At 53.6% G+C, this 25,914-nt stretch overlaps 1 protein-coding gene and 1 long non-coding RNA gene across 3 annotated transcripts in view; one reads left to right on the top strand and one right to left on the bottom strand.

The window, feature by feature from the left end:
* LOC141277513 (uncharacterized) overlaps positions 1–1,306 on the bottom strand; it is a 4,470-nt gene extending 3,164 nt beyond the window's left edge. The window contains exon 1 of the long non-coding RNA XR_012329013.1: positions 879–1,306. This is a non-coding gene — a long non-coding RNA (uncharacterized lncRNA). The remainder of the gene's footprint in view (positions 1–878) is intronic.
* Positions 318–25,914, top strand: KBTBD11 (kelch repeat and BTB domain containing 11). Of its 2 annotated transcripts, XR_012329012.1 has the most exons (3): positions 318–453; positions 19,166–22,988; positions 23,517–25,914. XR_012329012.1 is itself a non-coding variant. In XM_033848832.2 (2 exons), the coding sequence occupies exon 2, from the start codon at positions 20,011–20,013 to the stop codon at positions 21,940–21,942; it is 1,932 nt and encodes a 643-aa protein (XP_033704723.1). In that variant the 5' UTR covers positions 318–453; positions 19,166–20,010; the 3' UTR covers positions 21,943–25,914. The 2 variants fall into 2 exon arrangements, 1 of the variants encoding a protein (XP_033704723.1); XM_033848832.2 differs by having other exon boundaries at positions 19,166–25,914.

The raw sequence follows: 25,914 nt of genomic DNA, 5'->3' as shown, positions 1-25,914 counted from the left end.
TAAACACTAAATTACATTATTTCATGGTTTTTTTTGGGGGGGGCGGGGGCTAGGACACAAAAGAGAGCTGGCAAAGCCTAGAGCGCTGGCGGTAACCTGTTCCTCGCTCCTTGTTGGGGCGTTGCTGGATTAAAGCTCAGCATCTACGAGGTGCCACAGGGCCCAACGCGCAGCCCGCGCCCCTCCCGTGCGCGCACGGATGCGCCTGCGGTGGGCGCCGCTCCCCCGCCTCGAGCCGGGTGTCCGCGGGACCTCCCTGCGCCTGGAAAGGGTTAAGTGAGCGGAGGGCGCGGGGCGGGCTGACCTGGACTCGGGGCCGCGCCGGCGCGCTCCAGTCCGGAGCCTGCGCGCCCTGCCGGGGGCTGCGGCCACCCTCCCGCCCACGTCCCCGCGTCCCCGCCTCGGCGCGCTGCTCGGAGCGGCGGGGCTCCAGGCACGGCCTCCACGGACGCGGTGAGTGCCGGGCCCGCTGCCGCCAAGGCAGGCCAGGGGCGCAGGGGACACTCGTCGGGCCGGGCCTGGCCGCGCGGGAAGATGCTCGGGAACCCGCGGGCGCTCGCACAGGTGCGCGGAAGGCGGCCGCCCCGCCCGCGGGCGTTCTCACAGGTGCGCGGGAAGAGCCCCGCGCATGCGCGTCGGAGACCCTGGCGAGGGTTCCGGGTCCTGGGCTTGGGTGGGCGCCGGGGTGGAGGGCGAGGCGCAGAGCTGAGAGGTAGGGGTGGGCCCCGAAGGGGGGGAGGCAGCGGCGAGACGCCCCAGGAGGCGGAGGATAAGCGGGCGGGGGTCCCGGGGTGGGCGCTGGTCGGGGCGGGGGAGGCCGCCGGGGCGGGGGCGGGGGCCGGCGTGGGGCGGGGGTGTGGGGAACGGGGTGGGCGGACCTCCGTCCCGCTCCCGGGCGCCGCGTGGAGGAGGGGGCCGCAGCGCGGGGACTCCCTAGGGCGCTCCTGCCGGAAGCGGGTGACGGCCAGTCCCCGCGCTGTGCCCGCGGTGACCGCCTCCGAGGACCCAGCCCCGGGGGCGGCGTGGCCACTGTCCTTTCCGCCGCCGGTCGCGCCTCCGCGCGCCCAGCCCAGCCGGAGCCAACCCGGGGGCGGAGCGGCCCGGAACCCAGCGGGGAGGAGCCGCACCCCACGTCCGCGCCCCGCTGCCCAGGCTGAGCGCTCCTTGGGCAGGCGGCCCGGGCTCGCGGCCACGCTGTAGGATGGAGGGCCCGGCCGCTTCCCCCTTCCGAGGGGTGTCTGGGCTCGGTGCCGGGCTGCCCGGGCTCTGCCTCGCGGACTGTCGTGGCCGGGCCGCCCTGCCTCTGGAGCGTCCATCCCGCGGGGCACAGGAAGCGGGTGGGAGGTCCCTCCCGGACCTGGTTCCCGGGGGAGGGGAGGAAGATGCGGAGGCGCCTCTCGCTCTCTCCTCCGATGCCCGCCGGCCGAGACCCCCGCGACCCCCAGGGTCCGCTGCTTATGCTGCCGGGATTGCTGAGGGCTCGTGGGGTGCTGGGGGCTGGTGCACAGCGCGTGCTTTCTTTTCACGGAGCCTTTGCCCCACTGACCGACCAGACGGCCCACCAGCAGTGCTTGTTGCTCAGGTTTGAACGTGCCTGACAGCATGATGGCGCGGGGGCGAGGGGGTACGAAAAGGAGCAACATTTAAATAAAGACTGCGTGGAACCGGCTGACACGGCCGGCGGGGAGGTTACATGCATTGCCGCAGCAGGCCTCCCACCCCCGACCCGCGCTCGTGCTGGGGGACCCCAGCCTCCCTCGGGGGGCTGCGCCTGTAACGTTAAAGAAGGAAGGTTTTAAAAAATTCTACCACTTCTTCGGTTCCTACAGAACCACATCCTTTGTCTCCACCCACCCTCACATCTGTTCTAAGGGAAAGAAAAAGAACAAATCAATGTAATAAGCTTTATTTCGCTCAAAGCACTGAAGGCGCTTTATGGTCAGGTTTTTAAGCCCCTGCGCTGCCCGCAGTGGAGGGGCCAGTTCACTCTGTGCCTGGCCTGTTGTCGCCTTCCTCCAGTCCCCATCTACCAACAGTTGCGCAGCCTCTAATTAGGACCCTTAATGGACGCCGATGTTGCCCTTTGGCCTTTTATCCCCAGCTAATGGGGTCCTATTGTTAGAATCCTCCCCCCTCCCCACCCATGAAACGCAGAAGGAAGCTCTCCATCGCACTCAGATTTGCCCGGGGACAGCCCAGGGAATGCACGCTTCTGGTAACTGGCATTACAACTCTCCCTTTGGGGCCTAACAAAGCAAAATTTTAAAGAAAGAAAGTCTTTCCAGCGTTTAATGTCAATTGCACAGGCATTGCTGATAAAATAATCAGAACACAATGAAAATAGCTCAAAGATTTGGCTTACAGGATTTAAGGCAGTCTTGGCTTGGGAGGAGGGGAGAGAACGGTTAAGTGTCCATCCTAGATCGGGACTGAGCTGTTGGGGCAGCCTGGCTTCGTGTGGTCATCTTGCTGTCCTAGTGTCTGGGCGTTCCTTAGGGCGGGCCCTCCTTCACCTGCAGAGGACTTTGCCTGCTGCTGGCTCCAGGCCTGGCAGAACAGAAGGATCTGGAACCTCATCTCTGAACATCTTTCCTGGCAGTCGCCAGTGCTTGATTTCATTTCCATATGTTCTGATACAAGTAGCCACGTTGTCAGCGGGAAGGCAGGAGGCCTCTTTTTAGTCCACTTTTGTCCCTGTACTGAAACTGGGGACCCTCTGTGCTGTGGGACCTCCATCTGGGATCCTATTTCAGTTTTTTTCTAAACGCCGACAGCATAAATTGTCCATAATCATAGCTCTGCAGTGAAGCTGGAATTACTTAGGCAGCTGTAATGCCCCTCGGAGGACAGATGTGGGGTTGGCCTTAGAGGTGCCCCGAGAGGCCGTCAGTGTGCAGACCAGAAACCAGCCCCGTCGTTTTGCACATCTTCCCCTGGTGACTCAGGACAAATCTGCTTTTCTCAGGAGTTCAAGGGATTAGTGTCTCCCCTGTGGCCTTGATTTCAGTGTTTTCTCTTGGATTTATTGTAATTATGCTGAAAGTATAGTGTTGGCACCTGCACCTCTTTGGGACATAGTTAACAATGAGCAATGACCTTTGGAATACAGCAGAAACTTCCAGGAGTTTGCCTTTTACCAACAACCCAACTCCTGCCAGAACGAATATTAAACAGTGCCGTGGAAATTGAAGCCATTGCAGGTCTTCTGCAATATTTGACCAATTAAAAGCCAGTTTTTTCTTTCACAAACATTTATCGACTGTCTACCCCAGGTCAGGCACAGTTCTAGGTACTGGGAATGCCATGGCATCTAAAACAGGCACAGGTCCTCACCCCCCCCACCCCCTGCGGCTTAGGTTCCAATAAGGTGAAAGGCATTAAAAATATAATCATGTTAATTCATGTGTAATAACAAGCAGACAAGTGGCCTAAATGAAAGGAATAAACCCTTATGAAAGCATCTGATGAGGGGGTTTTGAGTTGGGGTCTGAAGGATGATGAGGCCTAGCAAAGGAGGATGGCAGGGGACGGCCCAGGGGAGATGGTGCTCAGAGGGGCCTGGCGCAGGAGAGAACGGAAGGAAGGCTGGGAGGGGCCCCTAGGCCATGTCATAGATTTGTAACTTAATATAATTTTGATTCCTAATTAATTGTGGCATTTCCTCTATGTAAATTGATGGAGATATGCTCTCTAGGCCATGATGGAGTAGGACGTGTGTTAATTTTACAGAACTGAGATGTACTGAATCACAAAGGGAACCCCATTCCGTGGGATGTTGTGGACAGAACGTCTTGTAAGCTGATAACCACTGTGCTGCTGTTGGATGCTGTTAGCACCGTTTTCTGGAAAGTCTTAGTCATGAGGACCTTGGTACAGATGCCAAGTCTGCTGCCTTTGTCTGAGCCACCTGTCACCTCCTGCTCCCACTGCAGTGGTTCCAGGTGGGCTTCACACAGCTGCCCTTCCCCCTTGATCGGTTCCTCTTACAGTCGTCAGGGTGGTCATTTACAGACACAAATACTATGATGTTGGACGGCCAGCAGCTTCCCAGTGCCGTGGGCTGTAGTCCACAACACGGGTGACAGGACGCTCATTCCAGTTGGCGTGGTTGTCTGATGACCAACCCCACGAGCTTAGTGCCTGCCGTGGACTAAATGTCGGTCTTCTCCAAATTCACATGTTGAACCTTAATCCCCTGGTGATGGTATTAGGAAGGGGGGGCTTTGGGAGGTGATGAGGCATGAGGGTGGAACCCCATGATGGGATCAGTGCCCTCATAACACAGACTCCCGAGAGCTCCCTCTCCCCTTCTCCCACGTGAGGACCCAGGGAGAAGATGCTGTCTGTGAACCAGGAAGCAAGTCTTACCAGACACTGCGGAGAGGGAACTGTTTGTTCCAAGTCTACTGATGCCGAATATTAATCCCATCTAAAAATACCTTCACAACAACGTCTAGGCTGGTACTTGACCAAACACCTGGGTCCTATGGCCCAACCAGGCTGACGCATAAAAGTAACCATGGCAACTGTCCTGTTCAGACGGGAGTGGAGGCGCACGGTGACCTCTGGCCCGTGACGGCCCTGCAGTGCAGTCGGGCACCCGCTGGCGGGGTTCCTGTTCCTGGGGGTGGATCTCCAGTGCTCTTGGCGCTGATTTGTGGATTCTAGGTTCTGCCCTCCGAGTCATCCTTCTTGTTTCCTGAGAAATGCCTGGTGTTCGCAGCTCAGTGGTTTTCTCAGCCTCTTCCCTGGTTTCTCTTTGTGCTGATCTGTTCCGTTTACTCCAAGTTGGCGGTGTCTCTTCCCGTACAATTATCTTAAACACGTTGTGGGTTTTCTCTGGATCTGTTGGGATTCAAGCCACCAGACAAAAGCTCCGTCCACAGATCCACATAAGTCCTTTCTCTACCTTGGACCTCCAGGGCCTGTGTCTAGTGTCCCCTCAGGTATTTACGAGGTCTTAACAGGGCATCTGATGGTGCCACCTGGATCGGTCTTTGCTCTGAGGCCCCATCTTAATTTGACAGTGTCGCAAGGGCTGGGAAAGAGAAGAGCTTTATCTTCCAACCCAGTGGGGCCTGGTTCCTTTATATTTGCTCAAATCGCACTTGAAAACGGAACCCTTCCTTCTTCCGCTCTCCTCTCTCATCTCATCAGGTCACAGAGACAGAGCTCAGTAGGGTCACCCGGGCCCTGCCTGGAAGTCTCCTCCAGTGTCATCCAGCCCACCCAGCGCATCCTCCGTCTCCAGCATCGTGTGGCCACGGTGCTGCTGAGCCCTGCCCTCCAGAGCCCTGTCCAGGAACCCCATCCCCCTGTCCTCGGAGCCCCGCTAGCAACTGCTTCGGAGCCCAGAGGCATCTGCCCACTGGCTGCCTGCTGCCCAGCTGGGACCGCTGAGCTTGCCGCGGGTTCCTGCTCCGGTGGCAGCCCCGTCCAGGCGGGTGCATAACGGACCAGTCCAAACATACTGACTCAAAACAATGGAGTTGACTTGGCTTATAAACCTGCCGTCTGGCGGGGAAGCTCCAATGGATTATCTGGAGGCGTACACGCACGTCTGCAGCCCGGCTGGGAGCACGAGGGCAGCGGGGCGGGACCCGGCGCCCAGCACAGTGTCTCCGTGGCCTCTCGCTGTGCTCCCTCCAGCCGGGCATCTGGTGTCCCCGGACTTCTTACACGTTGGCACTGGGCATCCGAGGTCTGGATCCTAAGAGAGGAATCTGTATTACTGCTGTTTTCAGCACAGCCTCACCTCACCATCATCACCAGTGTTTAGGATCCAGAGACCAGGGCACACATGCAGACATCTGGGGAGCCATTGTCCCCCGTGAGAAGAGCGTGCGGGTGGGCTGGATCGAGGTCACCTTGGAAAGGATGGGCTGCGTCCTGCACTCCCCAGCCACCCCTGCCCTCTAGCTCCTTCCTCCTGGCTGGCCAGTGGCCAGGGGGCTGTGGCAGCTCCTCGGGGCCTGTGCTGCCCACCCTGCAGCTCTGTGTGTGGCCCTCAGCCCGCCCTCCCATGAGGCCCAGGTGCCTGGATGTCGAGGTCTGTGTCTCCCAAAGGCCGGGCACTTTCTGGGCTCTGAGTGTAGGGGACCTTGTGTGAAGGGAGAAGTCTCACCCTCCCTGGTCCTTTGGTTAGTGGAGTCAAGTCACCGGGGTGACACAGGGAATAGAAACCTGATGGGCAGTAGATCCAGTCCTCAGCTTATGTCAGCTCTGCTGCGTACTGATCCCGTCAGTCTGCACGAGGCTCTCACCTGTGCCAACTCCTGTCTTTTGAGTGCATGGAAATCACTGTTTGATTGAGTAGGAAATAAGACTAAGTACTTTTATCCATGTAGATAATCATCTTGATGTAGAAGTCAAGATATAAAGAAAAATTGTCTTCATTTCTTTTATGTCAAACAGACAGCACCTTGATTCCTTTCTCGTGCAACCGTTCTTACTACTTATTGTAAAGGGTTTGATATTTTGAGGAGAAACATTGAGATGGAAGACGTAGGCCCAGTTATGTGCCAAATGAGGTGGAAGACCTGCGTGAAACTTTGAAATGAAGTGTAGGCACCTGCCGCCTTTTGGTCAGCATTACAGGCTCTGAGAAGACTTTTACGCTTTTGCACAAGGGCTTTTAATCCAGCTGACCTCGTGTGGCTTCGACGTGGCCCAGGTGTGTGTGGCGGGGGGTGGCCTCGGGGCCTGATCACTCAGGCTGTGAACTCGGGGGCACTTGTCGCTGCTGTGGAGTCCCAGGAGCCCCGGGACGAGGTGCACAGGCGGCCGGATCTTTCCAGGTCCTTCTGTCTGGTTGTTTCACCAGCTAAGGCAAAGAAACACTGGAGCTCTCAGCTCTGTGACGTCAACCCCAGAAACTGCGCCTTCTTCAGCGTCATGGGATTTGTAGAAATTATGAAAATCACTGGGTCTTGGACTTGTTCTCAGTGTGTTTAGGTTTCTGGAGTTGAGATAGTGCAGGGAGTGAAGCTGGCAGGGGTCCTAGGGTGTGGCTTCTAATTTAGCACAGCACTTATGAGCTGTGTGCCCCTGGGCAAGTGGCTCACCCTCTCTGGTCTCTGTTTCTTCCTGTGTGTGTGAAACACAGGGAAGGGCTGTACCAGGTGCTCTGCCATCTCTCAACTGCAACGTTCCCAGTTTGGGGAAGGATTCTGGGACTGGTAAAACCCTTGGCAATTCTGAGATACAGCACGTCTTCAGTGTCAACATTTTTTTCTTCAAACCTACAACCTAAATCAGGCCGGGGATTTAACAAAATGGATCCTTCATTTCATAGTTCTGTGCCTAAAAGCCTGGATATTACAAGAAAGCTTTCCTTTGACCATATTTTTCTACCAAGTATTCTTTCTTGGGGCCCAACCAAAACTTGAGTCATTTTATTTTATGCAGACACTGATGCACACACATACACGTGCACACAGAGATGTAAATGTACACATACGCACGTACACATTCTTGTATATATATATACACACATACACATCTATAGAGAGATGTGTATATACATATAATTTTTCTGATTCTAAAAATATACATATTCATTATAGACAATTTGAAGATACCAAGAGTTATGAAAAAAAAGTCACTCATAATTCTCACTATCAACATGCCTTTTAAACCTTTTGGTATTATTCTCATTGTCTTTTTTCCCCTGTTGTGTGTGTTTGTGAGTGTGTTGGGCGGGGTGTTTAAAATGTTTTAAATTTATTATTTATTGAAGTATAGTTGATTTACAATGTTGTGTTAGTTTCAGGTATACAGCAAAGTGATTCAGTTACACATACATATATATACATATTCTTTTTCAGATTCTGTTCCCTTATAGGTTATTACAAGATGTTGAGTATAGTTCCCTGTGCTATACAGTAGGTCCTTGTCGTTTATCTATTTTATACATAGTAGTGTGTATATGTCAATCCCAAACTCCTAATTTATCCCTCCACCAAGAGTGGGGTTTCTACTGACTACATACTGACCACATGTACTGAATATAGTGCAATTTGCCGGTCATATTCCTTGATGACCGTCCATTGTTTTCCTAGTAAGACGGCTCTGAACAGTATCCTTGTCCTCAAGACTCTGGAGGCCTCTGATTGTCCACAGCGGCGCTTTGGTCCCAGTTGCTGGACGTCGTGATGCTCTGGATGAGGCTGGGTTTTGTTGAGGGGTCAGGCCGTCTCCTGTCACCTGAGGGCTGTGGGCCAGGAGCAGAGCAGAGCTGCCCGCACGGCTTCTGGAAGGTCATAGGCTTGTGGGTGAAGGCGGGTTGGTGTTGCAGCTTGATGCTGTCGTGTCCTCAGGCTCTGAAAGGGCCCGTTCTGGTGTCTGTGGAAGATTCTCTAAAACCTGCAGCCCTTTCCGGAGCCTGGTCACCAAGGGCTGGGCTGTGAGGGGCAGAGCTGCCCGCCAGAGACCCCCCAAAGAGAAGGAAGCCAGCCGGATGCATGGCCAGAGGGGGCCCGGCCCCCAGAAGGAACATCGGTTGTGTGGCCTGGGGCCCCCGGGTGAGGTGCTGGTGCGGTGGAGCCCACGTCTCCTGGTGAGGATGCTCTGAGCGGGTGCTCCGGGCGGGGGCCAGCTGTGCTGTGACCAGGAATGCAGACACCGTCCCCCACCCCTGCTGTGCCGCTTTACAGCTGCCTTTTGCTCTCGGGGAGCGGCCGCCTCCTCGTGGAATTCCGGACCCGGATGGCCAGACTGTGGTAAGATGCTGTCGGGGGCGGGGGAGGCATGTCGGTGCTAGCGTCACACGCAGGAGTCGCAGCCTCAGAGTTTTGCTTTCTTTTAAGATTTCTTTTTTGGATGTGGACCATTTTTCAAATATTTGTTGAATTTGTTACAATGTTGCTTCTGTTGTATGTTTTGGTTTTTTCCGCCCAGGGGCATGTGGGATCTTAGCTCCCTGACCAGGGAGCAAACCCGCACCCCCTGCACTGGAAGGCGGAGTCGTAACCACTGGACCGCCCCCCCCGCGAAGCCCCCCAGAGTCTTCACATGCCTGACCTACTGTGGCATTTGCCAGGGTGGAGCGCTGTTTTCCAAAATACTCATCTTTCTGAGACTGAAGTGACCTCTCTCACCCTGAACCCACTGCAACCATTCACCCCAAAGCCACATTTTAGGGGAAAAATGCCATAAAAATCAAGATGTTGGCAACCTTCATCTGTAAACTCTTTTGAGTCAGATGTTAAAAGAGTTTGCAAAGGCAGCAGGCTAATAACATCGTTTCCTTGGATTCAATCTCAAGATAATTTAAATATTTCGTCTTTGCATCCACTCATTCCTGGCTGTGTCAGGACTGGCCTGATAGGAATGGCCTCTCTTGAGGCTCACGTGGGTGAACTCACACTCATCAGAACATCTGTCTTGATTTCTGCTTCAGAAACAGGTGAGCTAGCATTTCATCAGCCTTCTTGTCCCACTGAGCCACCCTCGTTGCTTTGAGGACAGAGACCACGTGTTGAATTCGGGTCAGTTCCTCTCCCTGTAATCTCCCCGCCGTGCTGCTCCTCCGGACAGCCAGGCAGGAGGTGGTTCTGCTTGGCTGTGGTTTCCATGCGAGGCTCAGGCCCTTTCCCAGGGCCCGCTGAGCCGGAGGGGGGATGTACTAGGTCAACAGCACCGTTTCTGAGAAGCCTGAGGACACAGGTGCAGCAGGAGGGCAAGGCAGGGACTCTGTCGTTACATCTTAACTAAAGCAAAGCAGGACGGACCACAGAGAGGGGGTTTCTATCTTGCTTTCCATTTATGCCAATAATGGTAAATAAACAAGTGAGATTAATAGGAGAGAAATCTGGGTTCTAACCGGCCAGTAATAGGCGTGTGATTTCGGACAAGTCTCTCTGTTATCAAACCAAGAGCTTAGAGCTTTAAAAATGATAAAATGTGAGTTTTTATTTAACTTTCCCGTATTTCAATTTGACTGGAACTTTAAACATAGGAATACCTACTCCAGCACTAAGAATACAGTGACAGGGATCTTCTTACCTAGTGAATGACTTTACTTAATGTGCTACAGATCGTGTGGCTTCCATGAAGGTCAGTAGCAGGCCAGATTGACTATTTAATTGATAAGTACTGATTAAACATATGGAAAAACTTTTTTTTTTTTTTGCGGTACGCGGGCCTCTCACTGCTGTGGCCTCTCCCGTTGTGGAGCACAGGCTCCGGACGTGCAGGCTCAGCGGCCATGGCTCACGGGCCCAACCGCTCCACGGCATGTGGGATCTTCCCGGACCGGGGCACGAACCTGTGTCCCCTGCATCGGCAGGCGGACTCTCAACCACTGCGCCACCAGGGAAGCCCTGGAAAAACATTTTTAAGTGGTAAATTATAAAATACTCAAACACTGTAAACAATGCAATAAAAATACTCATGTATCCCCGTGAGACAATACATGTTCTCATCTTGCAGTTTATGCTTTGAATCTTCAGGAAGCCAAGAGATACAGAGCAGGTAGACAGCCCTCCCTTCCCTTCCTGCTCAGAAGTAACCACTGCACCGGAATTCACACCTGTCCTTTCCACACTTCCACGAATGACATATAGTATTTTTTTTCACGTTTAAATGTATGTAAATTATACTGTATCTTTCTGCAAATGGCAGACCTTGAAAAATTCAAAATTATGTTTCTGAAATGTATGCACATTGATACATGTAGATCTAGTTCATCTTAATGTGTGTGGTGGTTCGGGCAGTGATAGAAAATCAGTCTAAAAGTAGTTCAATCAGTCTTTTTGTACAAAAGGACACAGCGCTCTTTCTAAAACACAAGAGTGATCATATTCACTTCTTTGAAGCCATCAGAGGATTCCCGTTTGTCATTAAGATGCCAGGGCGCCACGGAGGGGCCCAGTCCCCTGACCCTGGGGCTCCTGGCTGCACCCAGCCTGTTCAGCTTCTGGAACTGGTCAAGCTTGTTTCCACTGCAAGGTGTCTGTTCTCTCTTCCACCCGACCTGTGTGTGTCTCCCTCTTGCTCTCAGAGGAGTCTTACCTGATCCCAAGTAGAAATCAGGTCTGTCCATCACTACTTCCCGGATCCTTGTTTATGTTTCCTGCCATGGTTTTACTTCCTCTAGAATTCGTGTAGTAGTGGCTTACGTTCGTCTTCTTCCCTGCGCTGGGAGCTCCCTGGGGCCTCGGCCAAGTCTGTTTGGTTCCTGCTACTTTCTAGGACCCAGGGCACCTCCTGGAACACTGTAGGTGTTCAGCATACATCCACTCAGTGAATGAGCAAATGACTGCATATTGTTAATTATTTCTCAGCGTTGGTGGGACTTGAACAGATTGAAGACTTGGGGAAAGTGTGGGTTGGTTTGACCCAGGCAGTCTCACTTCTGGCTCTAGCTTTGCATCACTGCTGGGACGTTCACCTCTCACTTCAGGGGACTCGCACAATAGACTTATTTTAAAAGAGTTAAGGTTGCCCAAATATTGCTCAGAATTGGGTCTCAGAGCTAGAGGTTTCCAGGGAGGATTGCAATCCAGGTGCCTCTTTGCAGAGTCTCTGTGATTCTGTGTGTGATCTCAGTGTTCACACCCTGCGCTTGTCAACAACTCCGGAACCTCGAGCCACAAGCAAAGGCAGATGCTTCTCTTGCAGAATATTCGGGGTTTGCTCCCTGATGGCACGTCTGGCACCTAGGGCACAATTTGCACTCAAGTAACTTGGAGCCCCCCTTTTGAGTGAATGCACAGGTTTACCCTCATCCATTTTCCTTTCAGTTCTTCAGGGTCTTGGCTTCAGGGAGCACAGGGCTGTGTCATAGCCGGGACTGAGGTGGGGCCCGTCTGTGTGATGTCACGTTAGGTGGCGGCTGAAGACACACGCTTCCCTGAGCGCGGCAGCGATGCCCCCACGCCCCCCTGCTTTAAAGCGTGGTGACTTCAGGTGCGTTACTACATCACCAGCGAAGGGCTGTCTTGTGAGTCGTGAAGCTCTAACGCTGCTTGCATCTCTTGAATTAACAATAAAGACCCATGATCTGTTGAAGGAAGGAGAAGAGTGAAGCTCTTCAGCAGATTTTCACTACCCAGTTGTCCCGCTGGATTAAGGTCAATTTCATCTCTCTGCCCTGGGCTTCATCTTCCCCCAGACGGCTTGTCCTGGGTAATGGCTAAGGGCACAGAGACACTCACAGTTGCCGCCAAACTTCTGAAACTCCCGAGCAGTGGGAAGTGGTGCCTGTGAACCCACGTGGCCGCCGACTTAGTGAACGGGTGCAAGCCACAGGCATCTTTTCTGAGGCCTCACGTAAAATGCCCCAGAGACGGGGAAAGAGGGGAAAAGTGCTCTCTGGTTTTGGGCTGCTGCTAACTTCGTTTGGTCTTTTGAGACGAGTAACGTAGTGTTTCCGGGCCTCCAGCATTTTCTCGTGTCTGGAATCAAGATCATGGCAATTCCTCTACCCGTCCTCATATGTGGAATGTGAGGACAAAATGGAAAATTGCCGTGAGGGCTGGGAGCTGCTCTGGGTACAGGCTGCAGGGCTGTGCGCTCCGTCCTGGTGGGGCTTTTCCGTGAGCTGGGGCCGGCGTTGTCCGGGTCGGCACCTCACGGTGCGTGGTTACCAGGAGCTGGGGCCTGTGCGGGGCGAAGCGCTTTACAAACGTCCGTCTAAACCCCGCGGAGACCCAGCAAGGTGGCTTCTTGTTTACAGTCAGAGTTATTTCAGTTTCCAGGGACACGAATCCCACTCATGTTCGCTGAAGCCAGAAACAGACTTATTAGCTCGCAGACATCACAAGCCCTGGCTGGGGGTGACTCGCCCAGGGCACTGTCTCCTCTCTTTCTAGGTTTTGCTCTGTGTTGGCTTCACTTTCTTCTCCCGAGGACAAGCTTTCCCTTGATTTCAGCTCCCTGACCCACCCACCTGGCCGAAGCCTTTCTCCTGCATCACCCTTCAGCGGGAGGACCTGGCCTGGTGCCGTGCTCTCGGGACCAGGTGCTGGGAAGGTGGGGCGTGGGCTGGGCTGGAGCAACCCTGTGACTTAACCCCACTACCCTTTATGACTGTGGAGCCAGTGTATATTCGTTTCAGGAAATATAGAAACTGGGCATAGCTAGATAGAAGACAGTAAGAACCTGTCTCTGATCCAGCGTCCACAAACACCAGTCCCTTTTGAAGAACCTTTTCTTTGTGAGCTCTGTATCATGTTTCACTGGTAAGGCATAAATACATACACACATACATTGTACGTAGTGCAAGAACTTGCTATAATAGGGATTTTTATCTGAATGTTTTCAGAGCTGTTTTTTCTAGGCTCTCTGGTTAACATTTATTCACTCACCATCCATCAGGCCTTTTCTGGGGGCCCTGGCAGAGCCCAGCCCTGTGCCAAGGGTAGAACGATTAATGCACCTCCCTGTCGTGAATCCACATTCTCATGGAGAAGGATGACACACGTGCATAGGAGGTGCTGAAATACGACATTCTGTGCAAACGTGGACCGCACAGTTGCTGACCTGGGAAGTGAGGAAGGTAGTGTCTGTGACAGCAGGTCCCCGGGGGCCTGGGAATGAGCAAGAATTCTGGCTCAAAGGAGGAGAGGTGGCTCTGGGTGGCAGGGACTGTGCAGGCAGAGACCCTGAGGTGGGAACGCATATGCAGATGTACCTACATGGGGGTTACGTGCACAGATACACCTGTGTAGGGGTTACGCGCACAGATACACCTGTGTAGGGGTTATGCGCACAGGTACACCTGCATGGGGTGTACACACAGATACACCTGTGTAGGGTTTACACACAGATACACCTGTGTAGGGTTTTTACACACAGATACACCTCTTTAGGGTTTGTACACACAGATACACCTGTGTAGGGTTTACACACAGACACACCTGCATGGGGTTTACGTGCACAGACACACCCACGCAGGCTTTACCGGGGCGCGGCAGCAGTTCTGTGCTTGTGCGAAGGATGGAGAGGACTCCTGGGCAGAGGAGGGAGAGATGAGGGCGGCGGAGGCTTGGGAACAGGTGGCTCAATGCCTCACTTACCAGCCTAAGGAGTTTGGACTCTGAGAATAGCTATTACGTAAAAGCTTCTTTTTAGGAAATTCTCTAATTTTACTTCCTCCAGTGAAGCCCTGCCAGAAGATTCAGCCGCCGTCACCCCCTAAATCAGGCCCACGCAGACAGCGCCGCAGGAGCCCATCCCCGCCACGACCTGCCCTGTGTCTCTATCTGCTTTGCTCTCAGAGCTGGGGGCGTCCTGAGTCACCAGAATTCTGCTCCCAGGATGCGCTGGGCAGGGGACCAGACATGGGAGTGTCTCGTAGGCGTCCACCAGCCCAGCGCACGTGCTGCAAAGTCGAGTGCTTCACGCTCAGAACTGTTGACAGACGGAAGGGCGCAGAGCATTGGGCCCAGTGCTTGGTGGCATGGGCGCCGAGGCCGGACAGCGGGTCCCTGTCTGGCTCTGCCACCTACTAAGTGCGGGGCTGATTCATTGTATGGTGACATCGGTTCACATCTCATTTCCTCTTTGGTAAAACGGGGCTAAAAACCACGACCCCACAGAAGGGTGGCTTGCGAGGGTCGCGTATGTCCCAGTGATGTAACACATGTGACAGCAGTCCCTGTAAAATAGAATAGGTGTGAGCTGTTTCATGATTACTTGCACATTCAGGTTACGTTACAGCCCGTTGAGTCTTAGAAATGTCCTTCATGAAGAGCAGATTAAAAATGATAGGTTGTAATCTGGTAGAATAGACTCTGATTAACGTCACCAGACCTGCTGAAGGACGTCACTTCCCCTCTTAATTATTCAACACACCAGGCTGCTCACCAGCCCCGCCCATCCCCAAACCTCACGGAACATACGGCCTACACCCGGCTTGGGGGGTCCTCTCATCCAGGTGGTGGGTGTCTCCTCGGCCGAAGCGTGTACAGAACCTTGCACACAGGGCCCTGGGCCCTGCGCCCTCCGCGTCTCCCAAGACCACGCGGCACCCGGCTTTTAGCAGCCAGACGGCCAAGCTCCCAGGACGACTGAGGAATGAAAACCTATTTTGTGAATGATGCTGCCTTGTGGCAGCGTTGGACTCCGTGTTCCAGGCACGCCACTATGATGGCCTTGCTAGGGCCAGACCACGGACTGTGACGAGTGCAGAGAACGTGGGAATCAGGGTTGCGGTGAAGGTCACTGGCTGCCCTCCCCACCCCCACCGAGGCATCCGCTCCCACCCACCTGCATCCCTGCGCACCCAGAACCGCCACCTCATTTTAATTGGGCCCAAGGAAGAAGGAACCAGCAATATCTGTAGGAACAGCTGAAGGGAATCAACACATTCTATGATCAAACAGGTATCCTGACATTCCCTGCAAGTTTCTAAGATTCGATGATGTTTCTTCTGTTTGTGGTTTTCTTTGTGAATTAACCCCAGGAGTTATTGGCTGTTCACTATGTGAACAGGGTCATGCTGGTGTGTGGGAAGCAGGCGGCGGGCAGGGCACAAGTGGTGGTTCCAGGACTTTGCTGTCACAGGCGTGTGGCTGGACACACGGATGAGATACGTGTCGGGCGTGACTTGGAGAACACTGAGGAGGAATCGGCTACAAGAATAGATGCTACAGACATTTAGATAAACTTCCCAAGTCTGTTCATTAATATTTAAAAAAACTGACTAATTATTTGAAACGGAGAGTCTCTTTAGCAACCTATATTATTCTAATGAAGCATATTTAATTTTAAATAACCTGATATCCACCTTAAGCACAAAAATAATGTCCACATTTGGGAAATCACAGACAATCTTCTTTAAGAAATTCATATTGGGCTTCCCTGGTGGCGCAGTGGTTAAGAATCCGCCTGCCGATGCAGGGGACACGGGTTCGAGCCCTGGTCTGGGAAGATCCCACATGCCGCGGAGCAACTAAGTCTGTGCGCCACAACTACTGAGCCCACGTGCCACAACTACTGAAGCCCGCGTGCCTAGAGCCCGTGCTCCACAACAAGAGAAGCCACCGCAATGAGAAGCCCGCACACCACAATGAAGAGTAGTCCCCCGCTCGCCGCAACTAGAGAAAGCCCGTGCACAGCAATGGAGACCCAGTGCAGCCAAAAATAAACAAATAAAAATAAAAAAATTTATTTAAAAAAATCAAATTGAGAGTGAAGAAATTCATGGAGAGACTAAAAAATTCTGTTTAGATATTTACAATGTGGAGAAGAAATGTATAGCCTTCAGAGAGAAATGCTACCTAAGTTATATTTAAAGCAGACTTGTTCCTGTTAAAATATTTTCTTACTACAGTCAGGAGGGAGCCTGTTACCACACCCCACACCTCCACCGACAGATCCCCTCCCGTCGCTACATGGGGCGAAGGTGCTGCCATTCATCTTACTGTAACAGACCCCAGGAGCAGTGCTCAGGGAAGAAATCCTTCCCGATGCCTCAGTCGGGCGGGGAGTTGCAGTTATTTTGCCGTCACCAGGGTGGGTGCTGGCACAGAGTCCTCCAGGAGCCCCTTAGGGGAACTCTGATGCTGGAGCCAACTGCAACATGGGGGGACATCCCCTTGCAAATCCCGGACCTCCAATCTGACCCTAAGTGTCTTGGCAGACTTGCAGTGCTCAGAGGACATACACAGAATGGGCTGGCTTCTTCCCATCCATTTTAAGGCCAAATCACAGTAATGGGCCATGCTGGGGAAAAAAGATATAGCTCCGAATGCTGACTTTCTTTAACATCGTTTGAAAAAGGAAGTGGCCCCTCTGCTTAATTTCCTCATTTCTCCTGTGGAAGCTGACCCTCTACCCTGCCAGGCGGGCGGGGGCCAGGACCTGTCATGCTGCAGAAGCTTCCTTCAGAAAGTGGACCTGCTGGGTGGCCTCCCAGCTCTTGGGATCCAGCATCACTGCTGCCTGCGTCGCAGTGACAGACGGTCTTCTGTCTCACCTGACAACACTCAGGTGTGCGGCATCACCTTGGCTGGGGGGGTGAACAGGGACTCCTGACCTGGTCCCGGGGCAGAGAGCCAGCTGAGCGGGTGAGCAGCTGCCACACTTTGGATGGGATTACATGGCTGTGCTCAGGTCTCGGACCACCCCCGGCTCTGCCAGCCTGGTCTGTGATCCATGCCAGGGGCGCACAGGGAGCTGGCAAGGACGTGCCTGCTTGGACCACTGACCACCTGGGTCATATTTGTGTCATTGTGGACATGCAGCTCCTGCTTCTTGTGGCTACGACAAAATGTCTACTTAGCCTGATTCTTTCAGGCTTTAAACGGATTCTGTAGAGCTTTGAAAACCTAAGAATTGCAAACTTAGGTTTTTCAGTGTGTCCTATTCCCTGCCTTTCTTTTGAGTCTGTGATGACTTCCACGAAGAGAACTCTCAGAGGTTGGGCTTCTGCACGTCCCGATGAGAGTCAAGCCAGAGAAAGAATCAGGAAGTGCTGAAACCCTTCTCCTGGCCAAGAAAAGAAAAAAAAAAAAGTAGTTTTCTGAGGTCCAAGGTCTTCTACACCATACAGAGAAAGTGTGAAAAGAATGAAGCAAATAAGAGAGCCAGTTCTCTGATTTTATTTCAGACATTGACGTTTATATGTATATTGGGGAAAGATATGTATATGTCTTCCTTTTTATCTGACTTTCCCTTGAATGACTCAGCTGACTAAGACAGCACCTCTGGCGTTTGGGAAGAGGCCAGAAGCTTTGCTTATAAAATCTGTGCAGGTTTCCAGTTTGTCATCACATTCCGGTCGCTGTGGGCCAGAGTGCATTTCCATCTCAGTGGACGCAGGACCTCCCCAGCAGCATCACGGGCTGGGGCACAGCTGAGTAAACACGTGGCACCTCCGTGACCCACATGCCCGTGGTCAGAGTTTCAGCTCATCCCGACTGTCTCCATGCTGCCTTTCCACATGTCCTAGACAGTGCCCTGCACCCTGTGAATATGCCCCAAAGGTTACTGTTAAAGATTTCTGTAAAACAAAGAGAGAAAGAGAGAGGGAGGGGAAGAGGGACAGAGAGAGAGGCGGGGAGGAAGGGAGAGACAGAATTGAATGTCTTGAATCTCCACCTCTAAGACACTTGTATTTCTGAGAATAATGGGAAAGTCTTTTTCGTAACACGGTAGCAAAAAGAGCAGGCAAGCATATATTTTTACACACACCCATTCTCTCAACCCTGAGCATTTATAGGGATCAGGCAACGGTATTAAGTACAATTAGTAGAAAATCAGAAGAGGTTGAGGGTAGGTGGTTAAGTATCCCTTTATCCCATTTGCGAGGTGAACATACCCTATAATGATGACGCATCTGAGCTGTATGTATTTGGTCCGTTTCTCTCGTCCATGGCCTCTTCTTAGGAAAACCAGAGCCCAGTTTGCCCCTCCCCTTGTGCTAAGACCCCCCTTCTAGGCTGGGGAGTCTCAGTGAAGGTTTTGCCAATTAGGAGAGATAATTGATTATTTTTTTATAGTTCATCTGCAGGTGCTCACATCTGCCTTCCAAGTAGTTCTGTGGCTTTTGTTTTTTGTTTTGGTTTTGTTTCGTTTTGCTTTGGCTTTTCTTTTGCTGCACGTGTGCTCTTTGGAGGGTTGCTTCTCTGAGGTTTTTCAGAGCTACAAAGCCAGGAGTGAGCCGTTCAAATAGATTCCAGAGTCGGAGCCTCTGAGGCCAACTCCAGAGAAGGGTCCTCAGCACCTTTCTCCAAATATTTGTTGTAAATGAATTTGAGATAGTTGGCTGGAAAAGATTTCAGTAAAACTGTCCCACAATAAAACTGAGGTTTCACAGGCGGGCCATGCTTTCTCACTTTAAGTTCTCAATTATACATACACATCTCATTAGGTCGAAATGAGGAAGTGGTTGATATTTGACTGACGTTGTATTGACACACAAAACCCAGCAATTTCGTATGGTTCAACCCAATGTACTTAAGGCTCACGGCTGAATTGGGCTCTTCTTTATAGACCTCGAAAATCAGGGGAGGAACGGTTTTTTAATATCTAAATAATCCCATATGTTTTAGTCACCAAACTTTCCAGCACTGAAAAGTCACAATCCCCATTCCCACCCTATCTGAATCCTATAACCTGAAAATTGTGGAGGGAAATGGGGTAGCTGCCACTGACACAAGGTAGCCCTATGGAAAAATGCAAATTCCAACATTCTGTCTCTTTCTCCTATAAACAGGAACACAAAGAGCGTGGTGACATGACATGGAAACACCTGATATTCCCACAAAGGAAGTCGCAGAGGAAGGCTCCCGATGGATGAAGGAGGAAAGCCGGTCTAGTGTGTGCAGTAACTGTGTCTTCCTAACACCCACCTGGCGACTGAATCATGCCCTCCCCGCTTCCAGGTGAACATTGTCGAGGCAGGCCCATCAGGAGCGCTGCCGAGGCCAGGACACACACAGATATTGTCCGGCTGACCATCCATAAGCCTTAATCGCACATGGGAGTCACGCACAAAACCTGGGGCGGCTCCCTGTGAAACGGCAGTAAAGTCAGTGTTCTGAAGTGTGGACTGCAGCCCGTCTCTGATTCGTTGGTCCTCAGAGACAGAGATGTGATGGAATGTGGAGGGATAAACACTGACTCAGGAAGAAAGGGCAGGCCCAGTTCCTTAGGAGCACCTGACAGCTCAGTTCCGCAGAGCAGGAGCTACAGACAGAGCCGCGGCTGCGGCTGCAGGGCGGTCCTGTCCGTGGACTGATCATCACCACGCGGTGCGGAGACCGAGCCACAAAGACCCCTGCAGACGGCCGCCGGGCGGGAACCTTGCCAGGTTCACAAGTTCAGCCGGGAGCGCGCTCGAGTCGACACACCCCTTTCGCCCGAGAGGAGAGCGGGCGGGCGCGAGGGGAGCTGCGTGCGATTGAAAACCAGTGTGGACACAAGTGAAATCTGATCGCGCGCCAGCAGAAGCGTGTGAAGCTAGGAGCCCCGGAGGAGCCATCGACCTTGGGCAGCCCGAATCCGGGCGAAGTCATGCCGGGCTGCTGAGCGGGGACGGCAGCCGGAGCGAGCGCTCGCATGGAGAGCCCGGTGGCCCCCTGCGTCCTCTACCCGGGGGACGGAGCGTGCGGCCAGGCCGGGGGCCGGGGCGGCGCTCCCGAGGCTCCGGGAGAGGGCGGCCTGCAGCCGCCGGACGCGGCGGGGGGGGAGGGCGCTGCGTCCCCGGCGCAGACACCCTGCAGTCTCAGCGCGTCCCTGTGCTTCAGCTCCGGGGACGATTCCCCGCCCTCTTGTCGCCGCGGCCGGCGGGTGGTGCAGAGGCAGTGGGAAGTCGGCAGCGCGGGCGCCGCGTCCCCGGAAGGGCGCGCGTCCCCTGAGGATCCCGTGTCCCCCGAGGAGCGCACGTCCCCAGAAGAGTCCGCGTCCCCGGAAGATCCCGCGTCCCCCGGGGAGTGCCCGCCGGCCGAGGAGCCCACGTCCCCGGAAGAGGCCGGGGACCCCGCGCCTGTGCCCCCCGGCGTCGGGCCGGAGCACGGGGAGCCCGACCTGCTCATCGAGGTGTCTGGCCGCCGGCTGCGGGCTCACAAGGCGGTGCTGGCGGCGCGCAGCGACTACTTCCGTGCGCGCGCGTCGCGGGACGTGCTGCGGGTGCAGGGCGTGGGCTGGGCGGCGCTGCGGCTGCTGCTGGCCTACGCGTACAGCGGGCGCATGGCGGGCGTGCGGCCCGACAACGTGGCCGACGTGGTGGCCGGCGCGCGCCGCCTACAGCTGCCCTGCGCCGCGCAGCGCGCCACTGACGCCGTGGCGCCGCAGCTGAGCTTGGCCAACTGCTTCGAGGTGCTGAGCGCGGCCAAGCGGCAGCGGCTGGCCGAGCTGCGCGAGGCCGCCTACCGCTTCATGAGCGACCACTACCTAGAGGTGCTGCGCGAGCCCGCCGTCTTCGGGCGCCTGTCGGGCGCCGAGCGCGACCTGCTGCTGCGCCGCCGCCTGCGCGCCGGCCGCGCCCGTCTTCTGGCCGCCGCGCTCGGCCCAGCCGGGGAGCGCGCGGGCAGCCGGCCGCAGAGCCCGTCGGGGGACGCGGAGGGCCGAGGCGACGCCGCCGTCTACTGCTTCCACGAGGCGGCGGGCGAGTGGCGCGAGCTGACGCGGCTACCCGAGGGCGCGCCGGCTCGGGGCTGCGGCCTGTGCGTGCTCTACAACTACCTCTTCGTGGCCGGAGGCGTGGGGCCCGCGGGCCCCGACGGCCGCGCGCGGCCCTCGGACCGGGTCTTCTGCTACAACCCGGCCACCGACCGCTGGAGCACCGTGCGGCCGCTGCGCCAGGCGCGCTCGCAGCTGCAGCTGCTGGCCCTGGATGGCCACCTGTACGCCGTGGGCGGCGAGTGCCTGCTCAGCGTGGAGCGCTACGACCCGCGCGCTGACCGCTGGGCCGCCGTGGCCCCGCTGCCCCGGGGCGCCTTTGCCGTGGCGCACGAGGCCACCACCTGCAACGGCGAGATCTACGTGTCCGGGGGTTCGCTCTTCTACCGCCTGCTCAAGTACGACCCGCGGCGCGACGAGTGGCAGGAGTGTCCGTGCAGCAGCAGCCGCGAGCGCTCGGCCGACATGGTGGCCCTGGACGGCTTCATCTACCGCTTCGACCTGTGCGGGGGCCGCGGCGATGCGCCGGGGGCCGGGCCTGCGGGGGCGCTCAGCGTGCTCCGCTACCACTGCCTGGCCAAGCAGTGGAGCCGCTGTGCCTCGCACCTGCGGCCCCCGGGCGCGCCGTCGGGCCTACAGCCCTTCCGCTGCGCCGCGCTGGATGGCGCCATCTACTGCGTGAGCCGCGCGGGCACCTGGCGCTTCGTGCCGCCCCCGGACGGCGAGCCCGGCGCCGGCGACGCGGGCCCCGAAGGCAGCTTCGAGCTCCAGTCGCTCCGAGCCCCCGCGGACGCCCGGGGCCTGTTCTTCCCGTTCGTGCTCAACCTGCCGGAGGAGAAGCCAGACCGAGGCGAGGAGGGCGCCGCGTAGGGTGGGCCGGGTCACCCGGGCGTGTCCCTCGGCAGCCCTGGGCCAGGGGACGCCCCGTGGGCCGAGGTCCCAACTGGGAAACTGGAAGGGGCGAGGGGAGTGGAGGCGGGGAGGGAGAGAGTCGGGGGTGGGCCCCGGTGGGCCCCGCCCAGCCCACGGGATCGTTTAAAGGCTTAGAAGGTAGAAGCTTGTCGCGGGGCCTTGAAGACCTTTTGCGATGCTGTATTAAGGCCCGCTGCCTAGTCTGCATTCCTTTTGCTTTGCTTTGCTTTGCTTAATGGGGTCGATGGCAAGATGTAGGATGTGTGCAGATAGATAACCTTACAAGTAAGATACAAAATACCTGAGAAAGAAAGAAACAGAATGAGAGGTGAAGCCTCCGGGTGCAGTGGGTGAGGCCTGGAGTGTACCGGGGTGTACTGTCCTCGGTATCACTCGCGGAGTGGCCGGGAGGCCAGAGCTGAGTTGTGTGGGGTACCCGGTACCATTGCTTCCTGCACCATGAGAGGGGACCTCGGGGCCACCTCCCAGAGCTGAGGTCCTAAAATAGGCCAACGTGAACTATATTAGTGGAACGACTGAAAGAAGGTCATGCTTTTTTCGGCTTGAGGTTTAAAATTATAACTGATAAGAAAAGCTTTTAAACCCTTTCTAACTTAGCTTAAAAGTTCCTGCCACATGTGGTTAACTTGCGATTGGCTCCATTCCAAATGTAGTGAGTATTAAGGGTGAAATCTTTGATTCCCAATAAGATCTGTCCAGTGAGAGCTGACAGTATCTCCTCTGTCATCACAGGGGCCCAGATATGCTCAAAGGCCCGCACACCTCAAGAGCAGGTCCTTCTCACTGCTTAACTGAGATGGGTTTAATATTTGCAAGTTAAGAGATGTTAATAATTATGTTCAGTGATGTAGTAACGAGTTGCTCTTATTTGAGTTCTGAATCTTCGGTGACTGAATGTTTTCCAAAGCGCATGTCATCAGTAGGAAAAGCTGACAGTGGCCGTGGTGCTTGTCTGCATTAAAAGGAGCATTTGTACCCACCAGGTATGCCCAGCCGCTTTGATGTTTCATAGTGGGCTCAAAAAGAGTAGTATCCCCCCCACCCCGCAAAAGAAGGTTAAAATCCTTTCTTTTTGAGAGTTCTAAAGAATAACATACAGGCACAGTTGAACCCACTACTTTTGATGTTTTAAATATGAATTCTGTCATCCTGATGAGGGAAATTCATTTTTACAAGCGTCAGTCTAAGAAATTGTGGCAGAGTGACAGCATAGTAACGTAAGGGGAAATAACATATGTGTATAACGTAGTTTAGCAAGTAAACTACACTTTTCTAATTGTGAATTCCAGAATACCGTAGTAGAAGTAACATGAAATTCAGTACTTTGGTAGGGCACAAGGATGAAGAACAAATCCGTTGATCTTTCCTCATTTGTTATAACATTTTACTTTCCAAGTGTGTACACACAGGGCTTACTGTTGATTAAATGTTTAAGGATAAAGTGTATACGCTCATAGAGGCCAAGTGATCTGCATTCTGATTCCAATCCACTTTTTTTTTTGTTACAATAGGAAAAGTACACATTGAAAGGTATTGGCACGTAAGTAGATGAAGTTATGTGGACCTTACTATGATTTACTCGTGGATCCAGTGATGGGGGGGTTACCTCTGTGCCAATCAGTGGGTATGTGGGACATAGGTTATGCTTTTTAAAGAGTCTGTGGTTGTGAAAGTGATGAGTTAAGCTGTTTAGGAATGATAGCTTGAATCATGCTTGCGCCAGAGCACGGGATTTACCGTTTCAGCGGGTGCGTCCTGGTGACGCGTGTGCCTGCCCGTCACTGCCCCTGACCTGAGACGATGCTCGGCCACTTGGTCCATCGTCTCAGGAAAGAAAAACAGGCTTCAGGTTGCCTGACTTCTTTGGCCTTTTGGTAGGAATAGCCTGGAGACGTGGCAGGAGGAAAAGAATTGAAATCCGAAATAAATAATGTCCTTCTAAAGACATGAGCATTTCATATGATAGTACATCTTTCTCTAGACTTTCATCATTTATGGGAAAACTTTTACATGAAATGGAACCAAGCTAATATTTTCATTCCTTCCGTATCAAACTCATGAGATATTATCACTGTGATTTTACTTGAGAAATCATTCCTATGATGTTTACGGTTTCAAAACATCAACGCTGAAAGTGGGCTTCCAAAGGAAACTCTCCCCGTGGAAGATGGGAGACCTGTTAGATGTCACGTGTGCACAGCCACACGATAACATGCCCAGCTGGAGTGTGTGTATATTATTTCATCCTTTAATTGAACGAAGAAATGCCTGGACTAGACGTAGCGTCACTTTCTGTGGGAGCTGGCCCCGGAGTCCCAGGCATTTGTCAGGATGAGATGCCCGAGGATGCCCAAGGATGGGTAGAGGATTTAGAACCTTGCAGACCACACTTCTACTAGTAATATCACTGAGAACAGAGACCAGAGCACCTGGCATGCTGAGAGGACCAGTTTAATTTGCTTTTGGAGGCCAGTACCTGGGGTGTAGGGCCAGGAGGGTGGTGCACCGATTACACCAACGGAAAAGCCACCCCATGCAAGAGCCTCGGTTTGGAGGACAGCTAGGGGAGGGGCAGGCCTGGCTGAGACTTCCCTCCAGGTCTGATGTTCCGAGGACGGATCATGTCACATTCAGCGTGATGTGCCAAGGCTGTATGCAGCTCTATTTAGAGAAACAGTTGGTGCAAAAATATTCCTGCTCTTCGATCCGTTGAGTCAAACGAAGCTAGTGCATTTACGACATCCATCCGTAGTTCACATGAAATTAAGAAACCCAGGCACACTGACATTCCCAGATATTTGAAAGAGCAGTGGCATTTTAAGGGGGAAGGCTATAATTTGGGAAAGCTCGATCTTTTGGTTAGCTCACAAGCAATGACTTTTGTATTGTTAATCAAGGTTCATTTGGGATCCGAAGGAATGGGGTTAAGACGTCTTCACTTCCTTTCTGTTTTTACCTTTGGTTCGGGGAACAGCCGCAGTGCCGGCGTGGCCTCTGGCAGCTTTACGGGACTGGATTTGGAACTCGGTGACTCGATTTCTGAATCTCTGGCAGCACCAATCTCCTTTCCTTGAAGACAATGGAAGTTCTTTTGCCACTTAGTTAAAACTCCTCGCTTTGTATCAGTTTTGCTACAAATCCTTGAAATGAATCACCGGCTGCATTCCTGTTAATTTCTGGTGTCCCTTCAGTAATTCTGGAGCTGCTGTTTGATCTGTGGGTCTCTTGGGTAACTTCCTGTGAAAGATTTTGAAGTGAGATGCAATGTTTTTGAGGTCCTTTGTGTTTTCCTGAAGTTAAGATGGTTTCAGGACATAATCTGTTGTAACGCCTTCCTGGGGCGATGTGTAAACAGAAGCGCTCTCTTGTGTTCTGTTTTATTGTAGACGCTTTCCTAGCTTACAAAATGTTTTGTTTTGGTGTTTTTAAAAAATATATCAGTGTCCTTATTTTTCCCTTTCCTCTGCAATATCATTATTCATGGGAAGATAAGAAGAGCTAAAGATGAGAACGTGTCATCTTCTGGTTGCGTCTGAACGTATGTCAGCGGCCACGTTCTCTACACTTTCCCCCCTTCCAGGAAGGTGCCTGGACCACAGGAGCTGGCAGGGCACTTCGTACCTGCTTGGTGAATTGGTTTGAGATGAATTGAACTAAAGGCCTAGATGTGTTCTCATGCGAGATGAAAGCTCCTCTGAGGCTTTTGAAAGCTGTAAGCAGTGCTGCAGTGTGGCCGGGTATTAAAGGCAAACAGGTGTCTTGAAGACACAGTTCAGGCCGGCTGATGCTTTATGGGTCAATGCTTCAGTTTCTAGGTCCTGGGTACCAATCGCGTAAAACCTTGTACGTTTGTCTGTTTATCCTGAGATGAAATAAATCGCTGGGCGATGCCAGCGCTCCTGAAACCTG

The sequence above is a fragment of the Tursiops truncatus genome, chromosome 21 (assembly GCF_011762595.2).
Source record: "Tursiops truncatus isolate mTurTru1 chromosome 21, mTurTru1.mat.Y, whole genome shotgun sequence".
Lineage (NCBI taxonomy): Eukaryota > Metazoa > Chordata > Mammalia > Artiodactyla > Delphinidae > Tursiops > Tursiops truncatus.
The sequence above is the reverse complement of the archived record's forward strand: the minus strand, read 5'-3'. Positions and strand labels throughout refer to the sequence as shown.

What these genes read in the sequence shown, in the direction of transcription:
- KBTBD11 (XM_033848832.2), top strand. Translation starts at nt 20,011, where the DNA reads ATGGAGAGCCCGGTGGCCCCCTGCGTCCTCTACCCGGGGGACGGAGCG.